General features: G+C 40.6%; 1 protein-coding gene across 5 annotated transcripts in view; it reads left to right on the top strand.

Moving 5' to 3' along the window:
- Positions 1-19,865, top strand: part of LOC140203840 (ryanodine receptor 1-like) — a 575,532-nt gene that overhangs the window by 539,882 nt on the left and 15,785 nt on the right. For 4 of the 5 annotated variants that reach the window (XM_072269965.1, XM_072269967.1, XM_072269966.1 and 1 more), the window contains 11 exons: positions 304-371; positions 1,064-1,337; positions 4,623-4,709; positions 5,962-6,198; positions 8,792-8,922; positions 10,745-10,787; positions 11,064-11,194; positions 13,120-13,180; positions 13,479-13,625; positions 13,824-13,958; positions 16,635-16,791. In XM_072269965.1, the coding sequence (XP_072126066.1) occupies positions 304-371; positions 1,064-1,337; positions 4,623-4,709; positions 5,962-6,198; positions 8,792-8,922; positions 10,745-10,787; positions 11,064-11,194; positions 13,120-13,180; positions 13,479-13,625; positions 13,824-13,958; positions 16,635-16,791 (1,471 nt within the window). Of the gene's footprint in view, positions 1-303; positions 372-1,063; positions 1,338-4,622; positions 4,710-5,863; positions 5,906-5,961; positions 6,199-8,791; positions 8,923-10,744; positions 10,788-11,063; positions 11,195-13,119; positions 13,181-13,478; positions 13,626-13,823; positions 13,959-16,634; positions 16,792-19,865 lie in introns of those variants that run through there. The other variant, XM_072269968.1, reaches the window with a different exon arrangement.

Below are 19,865 nucleotides of genomic sequence, written 5' to 3' on the forward strand. Positions count from 1 at the left end.
GAGTGAAAAATGAGCATAATGTAAATAACGGGCCTGTAATTTTTTTCCACCCTACTTGTTCGTAGATTGTTCAAAGTAAAATCTAAATCTCACAAACTCCGTTTTAAAATCAGCCCATTATACTGGCTGGACTAGTAACTCTGAACATTATCTCCACATTTACTGTTAGTAGACAAACTATTCTTGGTCAGCCATTCCTCAAAACAGACATTGTTTTTACCTGGAGCTAGTGTTAAAGCCATAAAGAATTTTTTTTCTGCAGTTTTCAATGTGGTCATAAAATGAGCCTTTTACCTTTAACAGCAACAGATTGAAACTCAGTTCGATGTTAAGTCAGACGACCAACTCAAGACTGAAGCAGAGAAAGCAGAGTAAGTCTTTTTATCCTTAATAGATTTCTCAGAATACAGTAAATACCTGGGGATAAGGTCATTCCACAACAGCAGGATAATATGCACAAAATGCAGGAGAAACTCAGCAGGTCAGGCAGCATCTATGGAGAGGAATAAACAATCAGCGTTTCAGGCCGAAACCCTTCATCATCACATTCTGATGAAGGGTCTTGGTCCAAAACATCAACTGTTTATTCCTCTCCACAGATGCTACCTGACCTGCTGAGTTTCTTCAGCACCCTGTGTGTGTGTGTGTGTGTGTGTGTGTTTTACTCTGGATTTCCACCACCTGCAGAATCCCCTTATGTGTTTTTTTTTTAAAAACTTGTCCTGTTGTACATGATTTATTAATGCTCAAATTGATATATATTTCAGTCAGACACTATCTTTCAGTTGTAAACCCATAGCCAGCAGCTTACAGTGCAGAAACCCAATAGTCTTCATTTCCCAAGAGTTCATTGTACATCAGCACAGACCAGGGCAATACTGCGCAATAGTACCTTGGATCTTTTGCACCTCTGCTCTAGAAGCTCTTGTATGACTTACATGTTTTGGCAATAAGTATCAGTACTCAGATAGACAGCAGATTTTTATCCCAGGTCCTGCACTTGTCATATCGCACTTTACCTGCTGCAACGTGGAATGATGGTTCTGTTTTCTGCGTTCAAAAGCACAGAGAATGGTGAAAAGGCTGAGAAGGATATGAAAGAAAAAGAACTAGTAGAACTCCCAGAAGAAGAAAAGGGAAAGGCAGAAGAGAAAGAAAGAACAGAGGAAAAGGAACAGCCCGAGGAAAAAGAAGTGGGAGAAAAGGCAGAGGAAGAAGAAGAAGTTACACCAGCGAAGAAGGCGAGGAAGAAAGCCAAGCTGGAGAGGAAAAAGGAGGAACCAGAAGCTGTCATGGAGTTCTGGATCGAGTTTGAAAACTATAAGACCAAGCTTTTGGTAAGCACGAATAACTCTTAAAAGTCTGTACAGGAATTTATCAAGGTTCAATGTTAAATATATTTTTTAAACTGGATCATTCAAAGGAGGGCATATATGAAATAGAAGCCGGGTGAGCTCAGCAGGAGTTATGGGACACATCAGGAGAATTCAAATTAGCATTTGGTTTAAGAAAGAAGCAAGAATTTAAAAAAGAAGAGTTTCACATTGAATGAAACAGTATGTAGTCTTACAGAAATAGTATATCGCATACAAACGTGAATCAAGAGCAGGAGTGGGTGCCTAGTCCAGTGAGCCTGCAGTTCCATTACTAGGATTATGACTAACATCATTGTAATCTCAACTCTGCATTCCAGCCTACCTTCACTAATTTTTCCCTCTTCCTTGACGAGATTCAATCTCTCTCTCTCTCTCCTTTAAAATAGTCAACAATTGTACTGCTTTCTATTGAGAAGAGAGTCCCAAAGGTTGATGACTCTCTAAGAGAAGACAATTCATCTTATTTCTCAGATAGGTGACTCCTTATTTTTAAACAGGAACCAGTTGTTTAAATCCTTCCCTTGGGATCTTACCTGTTTCAGTCACTCCCCCCTCCCTCTTTTAAACTTAACTGGGTAAAGCCTAGTTATCCCACCATTCCTCACAAGACAGTTAGTCCAGTAGACCTTCTGTAACTTGCTTCCAACACTTTATCATCAATAAAGCGGCAGAGGTCTCTAAAACATAATCTTACTTACCTCTGAATTCAGTTCCCTCAGTAATAAACAATAACATAAGAAAGCTAATGGCATGTTGGCCTTCCTAACAAGGGGAGTTGAGTATAGGAGCAAAGAGGTCCTTCTGCAGTCGTACAGGACCCTGGTGAGACCACACCTGGAGTATTGTGTACAGTTTTGGTCTCCAAATTTGAGGAAGGACATTCTTACTATTGAGGGGAGTGCAGCGGAGGTTCACGAGGTTAATTCCCGGGATGGCGGGACTGTCATATGTTGAAAGATTGGAGCGACTGGGGTTGTATACACTGGAATTTAGAAGGATGAGAGAGGATCTGATTGAAACATATTAAGGGATTGGACACCCTAGAGGCAGGAAACATGTTCCCAATGTTGGGGGAGTCCAGAACCAGAGGCCACAATTTGAGAATAAGGGGTAGACCATTTAGAACGGAGTTGAGGAAAAACTTTTTCACACAGATGGTTGTGGTTCTGTGGAATGCTCTGCCTCAGAAGGCAGTGGAGGCCAATTCTCAGGATGATTTCAAGAAAGAGTTAGATAGAGCTCTTAATGATAGCAGAGTCAAGGGATATGGGGAGAAGGCAGGAATGGGTTACTGATTGTGGATAATCAGCCATGATCACAGTGAATGGCGGTGCTGGCTCGAAGGGCCGAATGGCCTACGACTGCATCTATTGTCTGTTGTCTGTTCATTTAAACCTTCCCACCGGTCCATGCAGCAGAATAACCTAAGTCTCCTCTCCTTGAACCACCACAGTTTCTCATCATTACATCACATGCTTTTCTGTTGTTCTTTCCCAATTTGGCATTTTCATACTTTCCTGCATTGCCACATTCTTGCCTACATTTTTCTATATTACTGTTTCCTTTGGCCAGATCCTTGGTCACTCAATTAACCTATCTGTAACCCTTTGTCAGTTTCTCTTTACATCTTACTTTCCTGCCTATCTTGACATCAATGGCCAAATAAGCAACTTCAGCAGCTTTACCCCAGTCATTTATATTAAAATATCCTTACCAATTAAATATGTTATTAAATCCTTAATATTAAATACCATATTAAAAAAAGGACAGAATAAATAGTAGTTTATAGTAAAAGAAGAATTTCATTGAGAGAGATAACTTCTGTAGAAAAATTTGCCATGGATCATGATCACCCATGTCATACGACATGGCACTTAATGGTGATGGTGATGATGGAAAAGGATATGGACCACTTCAAGGTAAAAATAGTTAACTGGAGGAGGCTTAGATTTGTTAAACTATGTTTTTTGACAACCAAACTTTCATCCCAGTTTGGAGGGGATGAGCAAATGCCCCTGGGGAAATTGGAAAGAGAGTTTGGTGAGCACGACTGTTGTAGAATAATGTTGCAGCTACAGATCAGGTACATTCCAGTGAAGGTGGTAAGGGGAAACTAGAGCCAGAACTCCTCTGTTGACCAAAAGGAAAGAAAGTAAAACAGTGGGTAAAAAGGAACATTTTTTCTAAGTGCAAATTAGGCTGTTTACAGAAAGTTCTGAGACAATGTTAGCAGAAATGGGAGGAGCAAAGAGAGATCATGAGAAAAGGCAGCAGCAATCTTAGAGGGGAATTCAAACAACACACACGGAATGCTGGAGGAACTCAAAATGGGCCCGAAACATCAAATGTACTCTTTTTCCTAGATGCTGCCTGACCTGCTGAGTTCCTCCAGCATTTTATATGTGTGTGACTGGAATTTCCAGCATCTGCAGATCTTCCCTTGTTTGTGAGGGGAATACAAAATTATTCTGCAGGTGTGCGGACAAGAAAAGACTGCGGAACAGAGACCGTAAATGAAAGTTACATATGGAAGCAGTGGGCATGGCTTTACATCAGTCTTCAACAATGAAGAAGGTGTGATTGAAGCCTCACAAAGGAAGAGGTAAATGAGATTCTAAATGGGCTAAAAATTAAAACTAGAAATCCTTAAAGTAGTCTTCTCCTGGTCCAGATGGGATTGCTGAGGGAAGTATGGAAGGAAATTGCAAAGCTTTAATTAGTGACGAAGTTCGAAAAAATTGCAGTGATGATGGACTTCAGTTACTGGAAAAATTGGGCTGTTTTCCTTGGAATAGGGGATCTTGTGAGGGATCTGATCACGATATTTAACATCATGAGGGGCATAGACAATATTCCCATTTGCAGAGAGGTCACAAGCTAGGAGACATTGATTGAAGATGATTGGCTGAAGGACAAAATGTAACATGAGGTAAAGAATTGTGTTACATAAGTGGAATGGGCTGCCAGGGATAGCAGTGGTAACAGACTCGATTGTAGTGTTTCAACAGGAGCTGAACAGTGAAAAGAGAGAATGAACATGTAACATTGTTTTTGACAACACAACCATATTGAAACACTCAGCAGGGACAATTAGTGAAAGAAATCGAGGTAACTTTTTCTGGAAATAAAATAGACTTTGGTTATTCCTATTTAATTGATACAAGTAATGAATTTGGATGCAACATTCAATGACAAGTATCACTGTCTGCCATGCAATAAGTAAATCTTTTTCCATCTTTTAACCAGAATTACTTATCAAGAAATTTCTACAATCTTCGCTTCCTAGCCCTGTTTGTGGCTTTTGCAATCAACTTTATTCTCCTCTTCTATAAGGTAAGTGTGGTGGCAAACAAAGAGATGAAACCCTTTGAGAAATCTGGAAGTTTCACCCAAAGTCACATGTGAAATGGTCCCAGTTTTGCTGATAACCAATAATTCTCCCAACTTCACTGTTAATATTGAAGACTGAAGTAAACCATTCCCACTCTCTGTGTCTACTCTAATTTATTAGTATCTAATAATCTAATTTTTTCAGATCTGAGCATAGTCATAGTCATACTTTATTGATCCCGAGGGAAATTTGGTATCATTTGCAGTCAGGTATTTATGGCTCATTCCTACTTCCCTCAAGAAGGTAGTTGTAAACCATCTTCATCTCCATAGACCAGGGAGCCATAGACAGGTTGATATCCACAGAGAGCTAAGGGGGGAAGGGTTGTGCTTGATGCACCATCAATAACTCCAAAAGACTGGAAGTAGGATAAGTACTGAAAGGCTTTTATTCGCGGTAAAATGTGACCTCCACCATGCTGAGTGTCTGCCCCTGGACTGAGGGGAGGAGCCAAGGCCCAATCGCCTTTATTCAGGGGTCTGTGGGATGAGCCACAGGGGCAGTCAGCAGTGGGGCGTGTCCAGACAGGTAACCCAGTTACAACATATATATTTGGTTTACCACAGTGATATCCCATTCTGGGTTTACAAAGTAGATGTAGAGACTAGTGAGATGAAGCTGAGGCCCAAGGAGACTCTGTCTCCTCTATTTCTATTCTGTCAGGGGAGAGAGGAGGCATGAACAGACTCCGGAAAATTGAGAAAATTCATGTGAGGACCTGATCAACTATGACAGAGGGAAAACCACCTGCCAGAAAGAGGAGCACATGGCAGAGATAGCAGAATGGAAGGTCTGATCTTGAGAACAGATGCAGTGGAGATATGAGAAACTGAGAGAAAAGGATGATATCCTTACAGGGGGCAGGGTGAGAGGGGGTATAGTCAAGGGAGCTGTGGGAACCGGGGGCTTATTTATGTAATAGTGGATAGTTTATTTGCTGAATCAATATTATAATATCATCAAATCCTTGAAAAATATTTAACTTGCTGTGATATACTTTAAGACATTATGAGAAATAAAAATGTTCTTTAAATGTAAAATCTTTACACCTCCCTCCTCCACCCTTCTTCCCAAATTAACCCACCATCCCTTACAGCACCATTGATGGGCCGGAAATTAGTAAATCAGCAGATTTACATAGGTAAGTCTTAAGAGTTTCCCAAGTGATTGATGGGTCACTTTTGTGCATGGAAGGTATCCGTGGTCGAAGATGAAGAAGATTTTGAAGCGGCAGGCTTTGAGGATGACATGATAAGCACAGGTTTTGGAAATGGAAATGGAGATGAAGAGGAGGAGGAGGAGGATGAAGATTCACTGGTTTATTACGTCCTTGAAGAGAGTACAGGTTATATGGCACCAACGTTAAAAATCCTCTCGATTCTGCATACGCTGCTGTCCTTCCTGTGTATTATTGGATACAACTACTTGAAGGTAAGGACAAACTGAACCTAAACTTCTTCCAACAATACGATCTGCAATACACCCACATGTTGGACATTTATTTATATTGTCTTTTGATCTTTGTGTTTAATGAGAAAGGTTCTCTTTTCAAATTGGTATTATTTCAAAGTAGCTGTTTATACAATGGCAAATTGAGATGTTAGTATTACATCATATTATAGTCCTTTCTGACTTCTGCTAGATTTCAAAAATATTGCTATTTTGTTAGAGAGATGGTTATAGTATACTCACAGAGTCGGTAACCAAAAGATATTTAAAGTTATTGGCAAATGAACCAAAGATTACATGACCAAACAACTTTTAATTGAGTTGAATTGACTTTATTACTTACATCCTTCATATACACGAGGAGTAAAAATCTATGTTACGTCTCCATCTAAGTGTGCAATGTGTATAGAAACATAGGACATAGAAAACCTACAGCACAATACAGGCCCTTCGGCCCACAATGCTGTGCCGAACATGTCCTTACCTTAGAACTACCTAGGCTTACCCATAGCCCTCTATTTTGCTAAGCTCCATGTACCTATCCAGGATTCTCTTAAAAGACCCTATCGTTTCCACCTCCACCACTACCGCCGGCAGCCCATTCCACGCACTCACCACGCTCTGCATAAAAAAACTTACCCCTGACATCTCTGTACCTACTTCCAAGCACCTTAAAACTATGCCTCTTGTGCTAGCCCTGGGAAAAAGCCTCTGACTATCCACATGATCAATGCCTCTCATTATCTTGTACACCTCTATCAGGTCACTTCTCATCCTCCGTCGCTCCAAGGAGAAAAGGCCGAGTTCACTCAACCTATTCTCATAAGGCATGCTCCCCAATCCAGGCAACATCCTTGTAAATCTCTTCTGCACCCTTCCTATGGTTTCCACGTCCTTCCTGTAGTGAGGCGACCAGAATTGAGCACAGTACTCCAAGTGGGATCTGACCAGGGTCCTGTATAGCTGCAACATTACCACTCAGCACTTAAACTCAATCCCACGATTGATGAAGGCCAATGCTCTGTATGCTTTCTTAACCATAGAGTCAACCTGCATAGTAACTTTGAGTGTCCTATGGACTCAGACCTCAAGATCCCTCTGATCCTCCACACTGCCAAGAGTCTTACCATTAATACTATATTCTGCCATCATATTTGACCTACCAAAATGAACCACCTCACACTTACCTGGGTTGAACTCCATCTGCCACTTCTCAGCCCAGTTTTGCATCCTATCAATATCCCACTGTAACCTCTGACAGCCCTCCACACTATCCACAACACCCCCAACCTTTGTGCAATTTATAGTAATTTATAATAAATAGTATGTACAACAATATAACATAGAGATACAGTTGTGTCAGCATGAATTAATCAGTCTTTAATTCTTTAACTTTTGTGATTCTAATTCAAAATTGTTTATTGTACAAGGATGTGAAGGAGAACAAAATGATTGTGACTACAGATCCAATGCAGCATAAAAATACACAATAAGCAAAACGAACACTATAAAAACAAACAAAAACACAATAAATATTAATATTAAAGCAATCCTATAAAACACAATGCACAAGTAACTGTTATATACAGTACACAGACTGGTTGTATGTACATGCTAGGTTAGATTAGATTATGAGGACACGCAGTCCTCTTTTATTGTCATTTAGTAATGCATGCATTAAGAAATGATACAATGTTCCTCCAGTATGATATCACAGAAACACAAGACAAATCAAGACTAAAAAACTGACAAAAACTACATAATTATAACATATAGTTACAACAGTGCAAAGCAATACCATAATTTGATAAATAACAGATCATGGGCATGGTAAAAAAAAAGTCTCAAAGTCTCTCGAAAGTCCCATCATCTCACGCAGACGGTAGAAGGAAGAAAAACTCTCCCTGCCATGAACCTCCAGCACCGCAAACTTGCCGATGCAGCACCCTGGAAGCACCCGACCACAGTCGACTCTTGAGTCCGTCCGAAAACTTCAAGCCTCCGACACCAAGCACCATCTCTGCCGAGCGCTTCGATCCCGGCCCCAGCAATAGGCAAAGCTGAGGATTTGGGGCCTTCCCCTCCAGAGATTCTCGATCGCACAGTAGCAGCGGCAGCGAAGCCGGCATTTCAGAAGTTTCTCCAGATGTTCCTCCATGCTTCTCACATCTGTTTCCATCAAATCAGGATTGTGTATGGTACATACTTAACAAATACCGATATAATTTTGGAGCGGCCACACGTGCTGCGTCGCGCCACCATCTTCTCCTCCCCTCAATTATGCTAGGTGTTGTGAATGTGAGAATAGTGGTGAGGGGGTTAATGGGTGCAGGTGTCTAGTGCTCCTGGCATGGATGACGCTTATGCATTTTGCATTTACAACATGAGCAGCATGGTATTCAGTAGTTCAATGTGACTCAGGTAGTGAGGGACCATTTTCATTAAGCTAAGAGTGAATATTGAATCTTTGGCCTTTGGTGTTGAATTTGCTCAACATTTTCTCTGAAATAATAATATGTCACCTTGGCATTAATTTCAGAGAGAAATTGTTTTCTGTTTTCTATAACACCTTTAGGTTCCTTTGGTCATCTTTAAACGAGAGAAGGAGCTTGCCAGAAAATTAGAATTCGACGGTTCATATATTACGGAGCAACCTGCTGACGATGATATTAAAGGACAGTGGGATCGACTCGTTCTCAACACACCGTAAGACACACCCATTTCTAAATTATAAGAATAGCTCAAACACGCAAATTCAAGCAGCATTTGTCTACAAGCTTTTCCCACTGAGGTTGGGCCAGATGAGAACTAGAGGTCATGAGTTAAGGGTGAAAGATGATATGTTCAAGGGGAGCCTCAGGGGAAGCTACTTCACTCAGAGGGTGGTGAGAGTGTGGAACATGTTGCCGGTGGATGCAGGTTTGATTTCAATGTTTTAGAGAGGTTTGGATAGGTACATGGATGGGAGGGATATGGAAGGCTATGGTCTAGGTCTGCAGCTGGATCTTCAACTTCCTCACAGACAAGACCCAGGCTGTAAAAATAGGGGACAAGCTCTCTTCTACAACCACTCTGAGCACCAGTGCCCCAGAAGGCTGTGTACTCATCCCCTTGCTGTACTCACTGTACACCCATGATTGTGTAGCTAAGTTTCCATCAAACTCAATATATAAGTTTGCTGATGACACAACAATTGTAGGCTGTATCTCGGGTAATGATGAGTTTGAGTACAGAGAGGAAATTAAGAACCTGGTGGCATGGTGCGAAGACAATAACCTATCCCTCAACGTCAACAAGACAAAAGCATTGGTTGTTGACTTCAGAAGGAGTAGCGGACCGCATGACCCCATTTACATCGGTGGTGCGCAAGTGGGACAGGTCAAAAACTTTAAGTTCCACGAGGTCAATATCATAAATGACTGACTTGGTCCAACCAAGCAGAGTCCACTGCCAAGAAGGCCCACCAGTGCCTTTACTTCCTGAGAAAGCTAAAGAAATTTGGCCTGTCCCCTAAAACCCTCACTAATTTTTATAGATGCACCGTAGAAAGCATTCTTCTAGGGTGCATCACAACCTGGTATGGAAGTTGTCCTGTCCAAGACCGGAAGAAGCTGCAGAAGATCATGAACACGGCGCAGCACATCACACAAACCAATCTTCCATCCGTGGACTCACTTTACACCGCACACTGTCGGAGCAGTGCTGCCAGGATAATCAAGGACACGACCCACCCAGTCAACACACTTTTCGTCCCTCTTCCCTCCGGGAGAAGGCTCAGGAGCTTGAAGACTCGTACGGCCAGATTTGGGAACAGCTTCTTTCCAACTGTGATAAGACTGCTGAACGGATCCTGACCCGGATCTGGGCCGTATCCTCCAAATATCCGGACCTGCCTCTTGGTTTTTTTGCACTACCTTACTCTCCATTTTTCTATTTATGATTTATAATTTAAATTTTTAATATTTACTATCGATTTGTAATCCAGGGAGCACGAAGAGCAGAATCAAATATCGCTGTGATGATTGTACGCTTTAGTATCAATTGTTTGGTGACAATAAAGTATAAAGTAGAAGTAATACTAGGTGCAGGTCAATGGGACTAGGTAGAATGATACTTCATCATGAACTAGATGGGCCTAAGGGCCTTTTTCTGTGCTGCAGTGCTGTATGACTCAATAACTCTAAGCTAATTACAGAAGAGTTGTATAGGTAATAATATGTAAAATAGCTTTTAAACTAGTTGCAGGATTTCATTGATTTACTCAATGCAGATTGATTGAAAGTGGGCTATTGTGGATGAAAATTTAATATATGTAAACGTAATGACACGGTTATGTTCTGTTACAGCATGTACTGTAGACTATACCTGATATAGTAAGAAAGTAAGTTTGTTCCATCACTTTTCACCTCACAGTGACGCTGTAGACCAGTGTAACACGAGTTATATCCCATATATTAGATAGTTTTGCTATTCTGAAAGCATCAACATTACCGTAATATTGAATTATATTTCTTTTATTAATTTATAGGTCCTTCCCAAATAACTACTGGGACAAATTTGTCAAAAGAAAGGTAATTATGTATTTTTGAAAAATAATTCTAAATTTCTAAATTTCTAAAACTATAAGACTTTTCAAATACTCTTATTTCTAACTGCAGATTTTGTCCAAAGATTTCAACTGTGGATTGTTTGGTGTTCCAACTATTGATCTTTGGCATGCTTTTAGTTTTATAATGAGAGGTCTATAACAAGTTATTGAAAACTACGTGCCAAATTTTCTTATAGAAAAGAAATGTAATAGCACGCATTGAAAAACAAGCATATTGATTTTTTTCTTTTTTTCCCAGGTGTTGGACAAGTATGGTGATATCTATGGCAGAGAGCGTATCGCAGAGCTGTTAGGCATGGACATGAGTGCGTTGGATGTCACTGTGCCTCAAGAAAAGACTCCCGCGGCCGATAATTCTTTTCTTTCATGGTATGTATCTGCCTTGGTTTTCCAAGAGATACTAAAAATGTCCATTTGATCCAAAGCATTCTGTAATAGAGCCAAATTCTTTGTTCTGATTTTGTAATGGAGCCCATGCCACCAAATTACATTCATTTTCAGTAGCATTGTGGCTGTTATACTATTTGCTATTGTCAAACGCTACCACAATAAATCTACATTCAATGGCCACCTGCTCATTAATGCGAATATCTAATCATCCAATCATGTGGCAGCAACTTAATGCGTAAAAGCATGCAGACATGGTCAAGAGGTTCAGTTGTTGTTCAGACCAAACATCAGAATGGGGATGAGATGTGATCGAAGTGACTTTGACTGTGGAATGATCACTGGTGTCAGGCAGGGTGGTTTGAGTACCTCAGAAGCTGCTGATCTCCTGGGATTTCCACGCACAACGAACTCTAGGGTTTCCAGAGAATTGTGTGAGAAACAGAAGACATCCAGCGAGCAGTAATTCTGTGGATGGAAGTGCCTTTTAATGAGAGAGGTCAGAGGAGAATCATGAGACAGGATCAAGCAGTAAGGAAGGTAGCAGTAACTCAAATAACCACCATTACAACAGCAGTATGCAGAACAGCATCCCTGAATGCACATGTCAAACTTCGAAGTGGATGGGCTACACCAGCAGAAGACCACAAACATACACTCAGTGACCATTTCATTAGGTACAGGAGGTACTGAATAAAATGGCCACTGAATATCTGGTCCAAATGCCACCCAATGAGATTTCTCACTGTGACTATAGTATAAGATTCTGCTGATTAAGTTCCATGCTGATAAATTTTAAGTTGAAGAAGGTTAGCTAACTTCAAATACCAAAATGGGAGCTTTGAATACTCAGACAGCAGAGCAGCACAAACAGTGGAGATGCTGCTGGGTGTGGAGTTTACATTTATTTATTTATTGTGACCACGTGAATTTCCTACAGCATCCAAAGGATGTACGGGTTAGTAGGTGAATTGCCCACGCTGTGTTGGTGAGTGTTAGTGTTATGGAAATATTGAGAGAATAAAATGTGATCCGTATAGGATTAGTGTAAGTGGTCAACTTTAACATGATGGGGCAAAGGGCCTGTTTCTGTGTTGTATAACCTTATTCAAAGATTCAAAGTACATTTTCATCAAAGTATGTATGCAGTATACAACCGTGAGATTTGTCTTCAATACAGCCAGGAGACAAAGAAAACCATGGAACCTGTTCAAAGAAAAACATCAATCCACACCCACCCCCCTCATATGTGCATTAAAAAAAACAAACTGTCCAACAGCAACAAAAAAAAAACAAGCAATAAACAGAATAAAAAACACAACATCTCAGAGAGTCTATATTCCGTTCAGCTCAGTTTGTTATCTGCGGGCCATCCTGATCAAAATGATCAGCAAAAAAGGAGAGACCAGGAACCAGAAACACATCATAACATGAACTACAGAGCCCAATCCTCAAACCATGTCAATTAAACCTTGCCCAAGACCAAGGATTCCAGCACCATCCTCTGACAGCAGAGAGAGAGAGAGAGACCTTCCTTCAGGAGCAGAGAGAGAGAGAGAGAGACCGCCACACACAGACACGTAACAACAAGCAAGGTGCTGGTAGATGACGCTGAACACTTCCTCACCGCGATGATTTCAATCTTCCTCAGTGCTTTAATCAGCAAGAAATGGAGTTGATGTTCATGGGCTTATGCCCATCTCCAGGCTTCTTGGCCTCGAGGCCACTTGAAGCTTCACAGAACCCTCTCGGAGACAGCAAAGCATTAGATCATTCAATAAAAAGTTATAACTTTATGACTGAAGATGTTAGATGGAACTATTTCCCCCAAAATATAAAGCCACACTTATCTTCCACAGGTTTCACATATCTAATACTTCCTGTTTTTATCTTTCACCCATTTGTAGGATCACATCCCTGGATATCAAGTACCAGATCTGGAAGTTTGGTGTGATATTCACCGACAACGTAAGTAGACATGGACACGCTATAAAGTGCCACTGAAACAAAATGTTTTGAGCAAAGTACTTTATATAGCATTGGATGGAAAGCAAACCAATCGAATTCAAGCAATGGTGTTAGCATCGCAAAGCTTTAACAAAGTGTACAAAAATACATGAAGAAAGAGAAAGGGAAGGGTGGGGCTTTTGTTAGATCATTCTGATACTGAAAAGACATACATTTAATTCATGTAATTAATCAGCCTGTCTGTATGACAGGGTCTTCAACATAGTTTGGTTTAATTAGTTCTGTTTTATTTTCTCAGTCCTTCCTTTATCTTTGCTGGTATTTGGTTATGTCCATCCTTGGTCATTACAACAGCTTCTTCTTTGCTGCACATCTTCTGGACATTGCTATGGGTGTCAAAACCCTCCGCACCATCCTGTCCTCTGTCACTCACAATGGCAAACAGGTAAGACCTACAAGTCATAGACTTACACAAGCACAGAAGCAGGCCTTTATCAACATTTTTATAACATCTTACTTCCCACTAATCGGGTGAAAGGGAAATGAAACTCTTTACAATTGCTTTCAAAAGAGCCACATGCTCCCTAGGTAGAGATTGCTTCTTGGCCATCAGTTTAAACTTGCAGCTTTCTGTTTCTTGCAGCTGATGATGACCGTAGGGTTGCTGGCCGTCGTCGTGTATCTCTACACAGTTGTGGCTTTCAATTTCTTCCGCAAATTTTATAACAAGAGTGAGGACGAAGATGAGCCAGATATGAAATGTGATGACATGATGACAGTAAGTTTTTTGTTAATTTCTTTTTAAAGTTATAAAGATCCTCATAAAGTTCTACAGCATAGAAATTAGCTATTCGGAGCAACAGGTGTATCTCGGTGGTAATATTTCAACATATGTATGATATATGTAACAGAGGTATACAAGATGATAAGGGACATAGATTGAGTAGACAGCCAGAGACTTCTTCCCAGGGTGTAAGTGGCCGATACGAGAGGAAAGTGATTGAAGGAAGGTATAGCGGGGGTGTCAAAGATAAGTTTTGTTGATACAGAGAGTGGTGGATGCGTGGAACACCCCGCCTGGGGTGGCAGTAGGGGCAGATACAATAGGGGCATTTATGGACTTCTTAGACAGGAACATAGACAATAGCAAAATGGCGGGGGTGTTGTAGGAGGGAAGGGTTAGATTGAGTTTAGAACAGGTGATAAGATTGGTGCAACATTGTGGGCCAAAGGGCCTGTACTGTGTTGTAATGTTCTGTGTTCTATATTCCTTCTCCCACCTGTTGTGACTGCTGAGCTGAAGCAGATGGAAACTGTAGCTGGGATTTATAAAAGGCTTTTTAGCTACACAGTAGATCTTCTGGAGAATCTAGTTCTCCCTTTCTACATAACGATTTATACTTTTGAAGCATAAAAACATCAATAACAATCAATCATAGCTTCAATGGCTATAATTCCATTCAGTGAAAACTTTAACATTTTCACTGACAACAGGTAACTTTGTAGAATTACATATTTATAATGATGGACAATCATGCGGAAAGATGAACTAGAAAAACGCACACTGTCTGGAAAGATCGGGGGGAGCAAACCTAGAGGAAGGCCTCAGCTTATGTACATCAAAAGCCTAGCCAGGTGACTACACTTCAAGGAAATGGAAGTCATCCAAAGAACGAGGGATAGATCTATATGGAAAACCATGGTCACCAAAGTCCGCATCGGATATGGTACCCAGACAGACAGTGGTGGACATCCCAAACAGCAGAACTGCTGATGGCTGATGGCTGGTCAGAGAGCTTCTGAGCACTAACACCAGACCCCCAAAATATACAAACATGAGAAAATCTGCAAATTCTGGAAATCCAAAGCAACTATGGAAAAGATGGTCAAGTCCTGATGAAAGGTCTCGGCCCAAAACGTCAACTGCTTATTCTTTTCCATAGATGCTGCCTGACCTGCTGAGATCCTTCAGCATTTTGTGTGTGTTAACCAAAATATACTCTGTTACAGTGTTGAGAGCTCCAGGATATTAAGTGATAAAACAGACATGTCTGAACTGTACATTAAGTGGCAGGGATAAGTCTTTAACAAAGTGTTAATACAGGAGATGGTCAATTAATTGCTTTTGTGTTCTCATCCTGTTTTCAATGAGCACTGATTAGCATGAATATTCATCTGTTGTCGACCCCCTGTGTCATTTCAATGATACAGAATCAGAAGGCACAACACCCAATGATTAGTCTCAATGACCTTAACACAGTTGGAGTTAAATTATGAACAGGTTTTATTTCCTGAGGCTGGTTCTCATTGTTAATTATAACTGCTATCCATAACTACACAGCTACAGAGTAATCTCTCACACTACCGATTCACAATGTCAGTATTACCCTCAATTCTTTAATCTGATTAACAAACATCCTGATGTGTATGGCGGGGGGGAGGGGTTGTCATAAATTCCACACTCTGAACTACTTTCTTGCTATAGAAGTTTCCCCTGTATTCCTTATTGGCCTTATTAGTGGCAAATTCACACTGATAGGCTCAATGTAAACTCCTCGGTGTGAAAATACCTTCCCTGGGCTTATCCCTGTATAATTTTGAAGATCTAGAGACCTTGTCTACAGCACTGAAAATTAACTCTGACCACATAGAATTGTCTTCCAGATTAATTACTAGCTTTATTGCGATATTTCACATCCTTCATGATCCTCTTCATGTTACACAGAACAGTATAGCATGGGCATAGGGGCCCTTTGGCACACAATGTCTGTGCTGAGCATGGTGCCAAATGAAATTAAATATCTTCTCCGTGCAAATTCATGTGTCTCACTGAAAGTCACTGTTGTGGCTGCTTCCTGCATCATCCCTGACAACCATTTCCAGGCACCTCAAAGTTCAAAGTACATATATGTCACCATATACTTCCCTAAGATTCATTTCTCTCTGTGTGAGACCAAATTCTCCCTGGGTAAAAAAAACTTGCCCCACACATCTCATTTAAACATTCCCCCTCTCATCTTGTGTTCCACCCTGTCTACTTGTGTTGCCTCTTTCAGGGAGCTATGGACTTGCACCCCAAGATCCCTCAGTACATCAATGCTCCTAAGGGTTCTGCTATTTACTGTATACTTTTCACATACATTTAAACTTCCCAAAGTGCAACACCTCACACTTATCCAGATTCATCTTCATCTGCCATTCTGTGCCTATTTTTCCCACTGGTCTACATCCACCCAAATCTTTTGACAACCTTCACTACTGTCTGCAGTTCTTCCCTTTTTTTTGCATCATAATTGATTAATCTAAGATGAACACAGCAACAGTTGTAGAGAATCGTCATCAGAGCTGGGCCATCAGACAGCTGAAAGCAGAATTGCATCTCAGTAAATTTAGTTGCCTTTATAAGTTACAGAGACCCTGTCCTCTAACCTACATCTGTATCTCTACCTGACAGTGTTACCTGTTCCACATGTATGTGGGTGTAAGAGCTGGTGGCGGTATTGGTGATGAGATTGAAGACCCAGCTGGAGATGAATACGAGCTCTACCGTGTTGTCTTTGACATTACGTTCTTCTTTTTTGTCATTGTTATCCTCCTGGCCATCATTCAAGGTATGACACAAGGCTTATTAACTTAAATCTTGGCCCCACTTTACTGACCATCCATATCCCTGCTCTCCGAAACACACCACAAACAAATCTGGAAAGACCGAACTTAGATGCGCCCAAGGCCCTGGAATCAAGTACTGAGTCCCTGAAAGGCAACAGGGTCTCAATCAACATTATAAAGGCTGGTTGGGGAGAGGAGAACCCAGATTAAGCTCTTCTGGAAGCTTTTGACCGTTCAGAGAGCCCTGGGCCCATCTTTGCCGGCTGACAGGGTTTTTCAAAGTTTTTGAGTATCACCAAAGTTCACAAGCATTTAACATGATTAAAAATGGAATGAATAATTCGAACAATTAAAACTTCTTCAAACCCATAACCTTCTTCAAATTATCTTCAAACAGCACTTTTAATACTGGTTTGAGAACATCAATGCCTTGAGTAGAAAATCCCACAAAAAGTTGTTGCAGGAAAGCAGCATCCGTCATCAGGGACCCCCAGCACCCAGGACATGCTCTCTTCTCGCTGCTGCCATCCGGAAGGTTCAGGAATAGTTATTACCCCTCAACCATCAGGCTTTTGAACCAAAGGGGATAACTATCCAATTTTGAAATGGACATTGAACCCATGGACACTACCACACTACTTTTTTTTTAAATTTCTGTTTTTACACTACTTATTTTATTTTAACTATTTAATATATATATTTTCTGTAATTCAGTCTTTTTCTATATTTATCATGTATTGCATTGTACTGTTGCTGCAAAGTTAATAAATTTCACAACATTTGCCAATGATGCTAAACCTGATCCTGATTCTGAACTTTACTCGTCCCATCACTGAACTGTGCCCACAACCTATGGACTCACTGTCAAGGACTCTTCATCTCACATTCTCGATATTTATTGCCTATTTATTATTTATTTCTTTTTGTTTTTCCACAGTTTGTTGTCTTTTGCACACTGTTGAACCCCCAGTCCATGTGTCCTTTCATTGATATGGTTATTAGTCTATTACGGATTTATTGAGCATGCCCACAAGAAAATAAATTTCAGGGTTGTGTATGATGACATACTGTGATAATAAATTTACTTTGAATTTTGAATTTTCAACTTTAAATAATCAAATTACAAATCAGTTAAGGAAATACAGTTTAACGTGCTTTATTTCTCCCCTTGCCCTGGCCCTACTAGTCTTATTCAATTGATAGAGCTTGGATCCTTTGTCAAGATAACCTGATGCAGAATCAAAGAGTTCAAAATATTTTTGATATATCAAAGTACATATATGTCTCCATATACTACCCTGAGATTCATTTTCTTGTGGGTTTTCACAATAGAACAAAGAAATTCAGTAGAATCAGTGAAAACTACGCACAAAGACTGACGAGCAACCTATGTGCAAAGGACAAACTGTGCAACCACAGAAATAAATAAATAATAGATAGTAGTTCTGAGACGTGAGTTGTAGAGTCATTGAAAGTGAGCCCATTGGTTGTGGAATCCGTTGGTGCTGGAAGCGTGGCGACACTTGCCCAGCGCAAACTTTGCTGATTTGATTTGATGCAAAGCGATGCATTTCACTCTGTTTCAATGTACATGTGACAAATAAAGCTAATCGTTCTTTGTAATTCATCTGTACAGAAACACCATTCAGTATTACTGAGCCACAAACAAGAGAAAGATGCTGGAAACCCAAATAACACACGCAAAATGCTGGAGGAACTCAGGCAGCAACAGTCCTGCCGAAGGGTTTTGGACCGAAACATCGACTGTTTATTCATTTCCATAGATGCTGCCTGGCCTCCTGAGTTCCTCCAGCATTTTGTGTGTGTTGCTCAGTGTTACTGAGGTACACTACAAATCATCTAAACACACTCGCACACACACAGTTGTTTGCTCAGTGTTCTAAGGTTTCTGAGAATCAATGCTGTGTTGAACATTTTTAATGATGAAGAATTATTTTCCTTTTACCTGTGTCAGAACTTTCTACAAATTGAAGTAGTTCTATTTGGACTATTTTTTTATGTGCATCTCACTGCCTATAAGACAGAAAGCATAGCACCCTTTTTTAATCTGATGTGTAATCACATTGTCAAAACATTAAAGTGCTCCATGTAACGCTTTGCAATGGGTGTACCTCTGCCTACCTGGATAAGCTGTTCTGTGTCCTCGGTGATCCCTCAACAAGAACGAACAGTTTGTTTTACTGATGCAGTATTTCCTAGGTGACTGGCAAAGGCCTGTTTAGCTTCATACACTGCAATACAATCATTATCATCCCGCAGGCTAATATTGTGTATTCAGAGAGACAGCATTTTATCACAGACTGCACATCACTTAATTAGAAACCCAAGATTCTGTAGCTGCTGGAATTCCAGAGGAACACACACAAGAACTCAGCAGGTCAGGCAGCACTATGGAAATGAATAAACAGTCGACGTTTAGGGCCAAGACCCTTCATCAAGACTGTTTATTCATTTCCATAGATGCTGCCTGACCTGTTAAGTTTCTCCAGCGTTTTGTGTATGTTGTCCTTATACTCACGCAATTCAAAATATTAGGGTTGAATTTCCATAGTGATCTCCCATTCTCTCATGTAACCGTAGTGGAACACCTGGATAATAGAGGGTTGATAGGAGATTCTGTGTAACAGGCAGTATTTGTATATGTTCCCACAGGATTGTGCCAGTGCATCAACTGATGCTGCACTGAGGCTTTACCAGTGGTCTTCTGAATCAGAATCAGCTATATTATCACTGACATATGGCGTGAAATGTGTTGTTTTGTGGCAGTGCAATACCTAAAATAAACAATAAGATATATATATTTCTTTGAATAAATAGAGCAAGAGAGCAAAAATAGTGAGGTAATGTTCATGTGTATAGTGTCCATTCAGAAATCTGATGGTGGAGGGGTTCCTAAAATGCATCTTCAGGCTTCTGTACCTCCTCTCTGATGGTAGTAATGACAGGAAGGCATGTCCTGGGTGGTGGGAGTCATTAATAGTAGACGTCATCTTTTTTGAGACATCGCCTTTTGAAGGTGTGCTGAATGGTGCAGAGGCTATAGCACTCATGATGG

Source organism: Mobula birostris, chromosome 10 (genome assembly GCF_030028105.1).
Source record: "Mobula birostris isolate sMobBir1 chromosome 10, sMobBir1.hap1, whole genome shotgun sequence".
Lineage (NCBI taxonomy): Eukaryota > Metazoa > Chordata > Chondrichthyes > Myliobatiformes > Myliobatidae > Mobula > Mobula birostris.